The 3,386-nt window shown below is 40.9% G+C and overlaps 1 protein-coding gene across 2 annotated transcripts; it reads right to left on the bottom strand.

Annotated features, from left to right (window-relative positions):
* Positions 1-9: 9 nt before the first annotated feature.
* On the bottom strand, positions 10-3,380 carry LOC113208734 (uncharacterized). Of its 2 annotated transcripts, none has more exons than XM_052268970.1 (4): positions 3,242-3,380; positions 3,025-3,159; positions 2,830-2,946; positions 10-2,678 (listed from the first exon to the last, which is right to left on the bottom strand). In XM_052268970.1, exons 1-4 carry the CDS (start codon positions 3,375-3,377, stop codon positions 295-297), a joined length of 2,772 nt encoding a protein of 923 aa, XP_052124930.1. In that variant the 5' UTR covers positions 3,378-3,380; the 3' UTR covers positions 10-294. The 2 variants fall into 2 exon arrangements, with proteins under 2 accessions (XP_052124930.1, XP_052124931.1); XM_052268971.1 differs by having other exon boundaries at positions 2,830-2,931.
* Positions 3,381-3,386: the final 6 nt, after the last annotated feature.

Here is a 3,386-nt window from a genome sequence, read left to right as displayed (position 1 = left end):
GGTATTGTGACACAAAAACAGAAAGTGAAATATAAACATGCACCGCTCTTCCAGAACTATAGATATGCCCTTGGAAATCCCTTGAGGTTGAGATGAAACATTATGAGATGTCATGAACAATACAAAAGGGACCTTTTGTAATATAAAGTTCTGATCACATGCATCCAGAAATTTAATTACTAAACCAGCACACCCATTTGTGGTTTCACCAATAATTAGCTCAATTCGTTCCAGAGTTATTGTGTGGATAGAGAGACTAACAAAATGAAACTCTTCAGGTCAGTGGAGCTATCCCTATCCCGTATTAAACAGCACTAACACCCAACACGAAGACACCCGTTCATAAATACTGTGTAATAAACCTGTCATAATGCCAAGAAGAATTTGGTCTTCAGGGTCTAACTCCACCTCCTCCTCATCTGTGCGAAGGCCAGTGGAATTTTTCGTGACAAGAGCTTGCCTAGTTCTCCGTGACACTTTAGCCCTCAGCTCTGCATTGCAATCCCTGCATTTTTGTTGAATAAGGTTCTCTGAAATTCGGCTGAAAAGGATATTGACGGTGTCCTTCGCATTGTGGTGTGCGGGACACAACAAACCCTCCCACTGCACAGCATTTTGGAACAATGTAGCAACATCACTTGACACATTCTCTTTGAACAATACCCTTTTCCATTGTCTTTCAAATACATTTTGGCAAGATAGATAGATAGATATTAGATTTGGAGACGGAAATGAAGTTTGTGAAGATACAGAATTATAAAACAGAGGTGGTTGTGAAGACGTTAGTAGATTAGAACAGTGAGAGCAGTCAATTTTTTTAAGCAGAGAAGGTAGAATTTCAATCCACTGTTCTGTGGGCGCCTGGCGAACAAGAAGATTGGTGGGTTGCACTCTAGGACGACGTCCAAAATTGTCTGGGGTATCCCCACGATGCAGAGACTGCTGGACTGGTGGTGCAGTTGAGGGGTCCTCTTCTGATAGTAAATACTGACTCAGATCTGACATCATGAATGACTCATCATCCAGGCAATTTTTACTGTCAGCACTAACAAGTCTTGAGAACCTGCTAATCAGGCAAGTTTTCATAGAAGCAGTGAACTGGGCCAAGGTGAGGTCAGAGCTACTGCCCCCACACTGACGGATGAGACAGAAAAAATTTTCAAGAGCATCTTGGTTTAAATGCCGCAGTTTCAACACACGAACCTCTTCTTTCACTGAGCACCACAGCACACGAAATGATTTAACATTTTCAATCCATCCCCGCACACAAGGAGGAATGTGTCGGACACCATCTTTCTTTCTGATAAATGTCCATGTCTGCAGCTTAGAAATGATGGTATTCCACATATCCTCCTTGATGTGGGGGGAATGATCTGTAACATTGACTCTAAAGAGTTTCTGGTCATTGTTTTCCTTTGCTCTTGGGCCATTGCAAAGGTCGAAGAAACTGTCAATGTCCTCACAGAGATCAGCAAATGGCAAGCAGTGAGAGAGTTTCTTGCCATCACTGATAGAGACAATCGCCTTGATGAATTTTGATACAGATGCACTAAACACTTGAGCAGCATACGAGACCCGCATCTTGTCCCGGCCCTGGGGATTAATGTGCCTCATTGATAGAGAACTTAATTTACTAAGAGACTCATCATATTTAAAAAATTCTATCAAGTGACGCCACTTGGCAACTTTATTTCCATTAAATTCAAGATCACTTGTTATCAGATTGTTTCTAATGTTTTTTAAAATGTGTGGCATGTCCCATATATGCACAAGCCTCTGTCCATCAATAGAATACAGTAAGCCATCACCATTCTTCTGGCGAAGCTCAGCAATAGCACTTCTGTTTGTAGGGCCCTGGTCAGAAACAGTAGCCTTTACAGTTAGGCCAATACTGGTAAGGGCCTTCACAACATCTTCAATTAAAATCTTTAGCATGGTAGATGGGCATGTCTTACTGACAAAATAGTATGCAACTGGTTGAGTCCACTTGACATGGAGCCCTTGCACCATGAACACCAGCGCATGATCAGCAATATAGTTTGTTCTGCCTCGCTGCCCATAATTTTCGAAACCAATGACTAAATCTTTTCTAAGATTGTAAAATACACGCCCACGCAAGAAGACCTCATCAAATAATAAAACACACTGTCTATCCCGGGATTTCATCAACTCCACCTTCTTCTTCAACAGCGACAGAAAAGGCTGAGAAATCCCGGGAGCCAGATTCACTTTGTTCAACAAGTTTTTTAAGCTTGCTTCACTAGGTATGGTCATATATTTGGCTAAAAATCGGAAGGCCCTCACTCCCCTTTTCATAACCCCTAACCAGAATAGTTTATCTTGAAGTGTCCAGCGCCTGCCTCTCGGTTTAACTTTAAAATTTTTCATCTCTCCCTCAAGGATCACACGGGCTACTGGTGATACCACAAGTTCATTCAGTACAGTTAGGGTCTTATTATTAAGTACCTTTGTGAGGTTCTTGTTGCGGCGTTGGGCAATACTCAACTTTCTCCTTACGTCTAATGCCATGGTTCTGTACTGTTGTGCAGTTTTCAGAACCTTGTCCAAATTTTCATCATTAGAGTCATACTGCACACCAGACATTTCAGCAAGATTTTGGAGCCCAATCCTATGCTGCTTGCCATCCCTATCCCTTGCTCCAGTGGATATGAGAGACCCTGAAAATAACATAATTAAATAGACAAATAGACTAAGAGAGAGGCACTAAACATTTAGTTAGCAACACCTAAGTAATAAGATATTCTTAAACAGAGCAACTGCAGTCAACTTTCAAGAATAAATTGGGTGCCAATTTTTTTAATTCCTTACTGCGTGGAGATGTTGCCTGTGGCAAGTCCAGGTGAGGATTCTTCAGCTCAGATTCAAAACTACTGTCATCATCATCAATATAAATTTCTCTAGAGCGTTTCCCTGAAGAATTGAAAACTTAAAAATAAATCATAGACTCACAAGTTCATTCTTTTCAAAGTAGAGATTATAATTGTAATAATAAATCAAATTTACCAGAGTGGACCTGATCAGATGACTCTTCTGTGCAGTCCATGATGTCATCACCACACTGGATTGGTGTCAAAGGTGAGCTAGTGTCAGGACTGTCATCACAGTCACTTTCATCATTGAAGCCACTAAAGAAAAAGACTAGAACATGCCCGAGATAAAATAACAAGTAGATAGGATGACAACACCAAATGAAGTTAAGATAGGATGTGTAGCTATGTACCATCTGGATTATCATATTTTTGCATAACCTCTGGACTGAGCTCAGGGTATGCAAAAATAGTGGGCACAGCATTCAGTCGAAGTTTGGTCTTAAACTTGTTCCAGAATTGGCTGTCATCAAAATGATTTGGGCACATGTACAAATT

Source organism: Frankliniella occidentalis, unplaced genomic scaffold, assembly GCF_000697945.3.
Source record: "Frankliniella occidentalis isolate FOCC.00 unplaced genomic scaffold, Focc_3.1 Scaffold79, whole genome shotgun sequence".
NCBI classification, from domain to species: domain Eukaryota; kingdom Metazoa; phylum Arthropoda; class Insecta; order Thysanoptera; family Thripidae; genus Frankliniella; species Frankliniella occidentalis.
The sequence above is the reverse complement of the archived record's forward strand: the minus strand, read 5'-3'. Positions and strand labels throughout refer to the sequence as shown.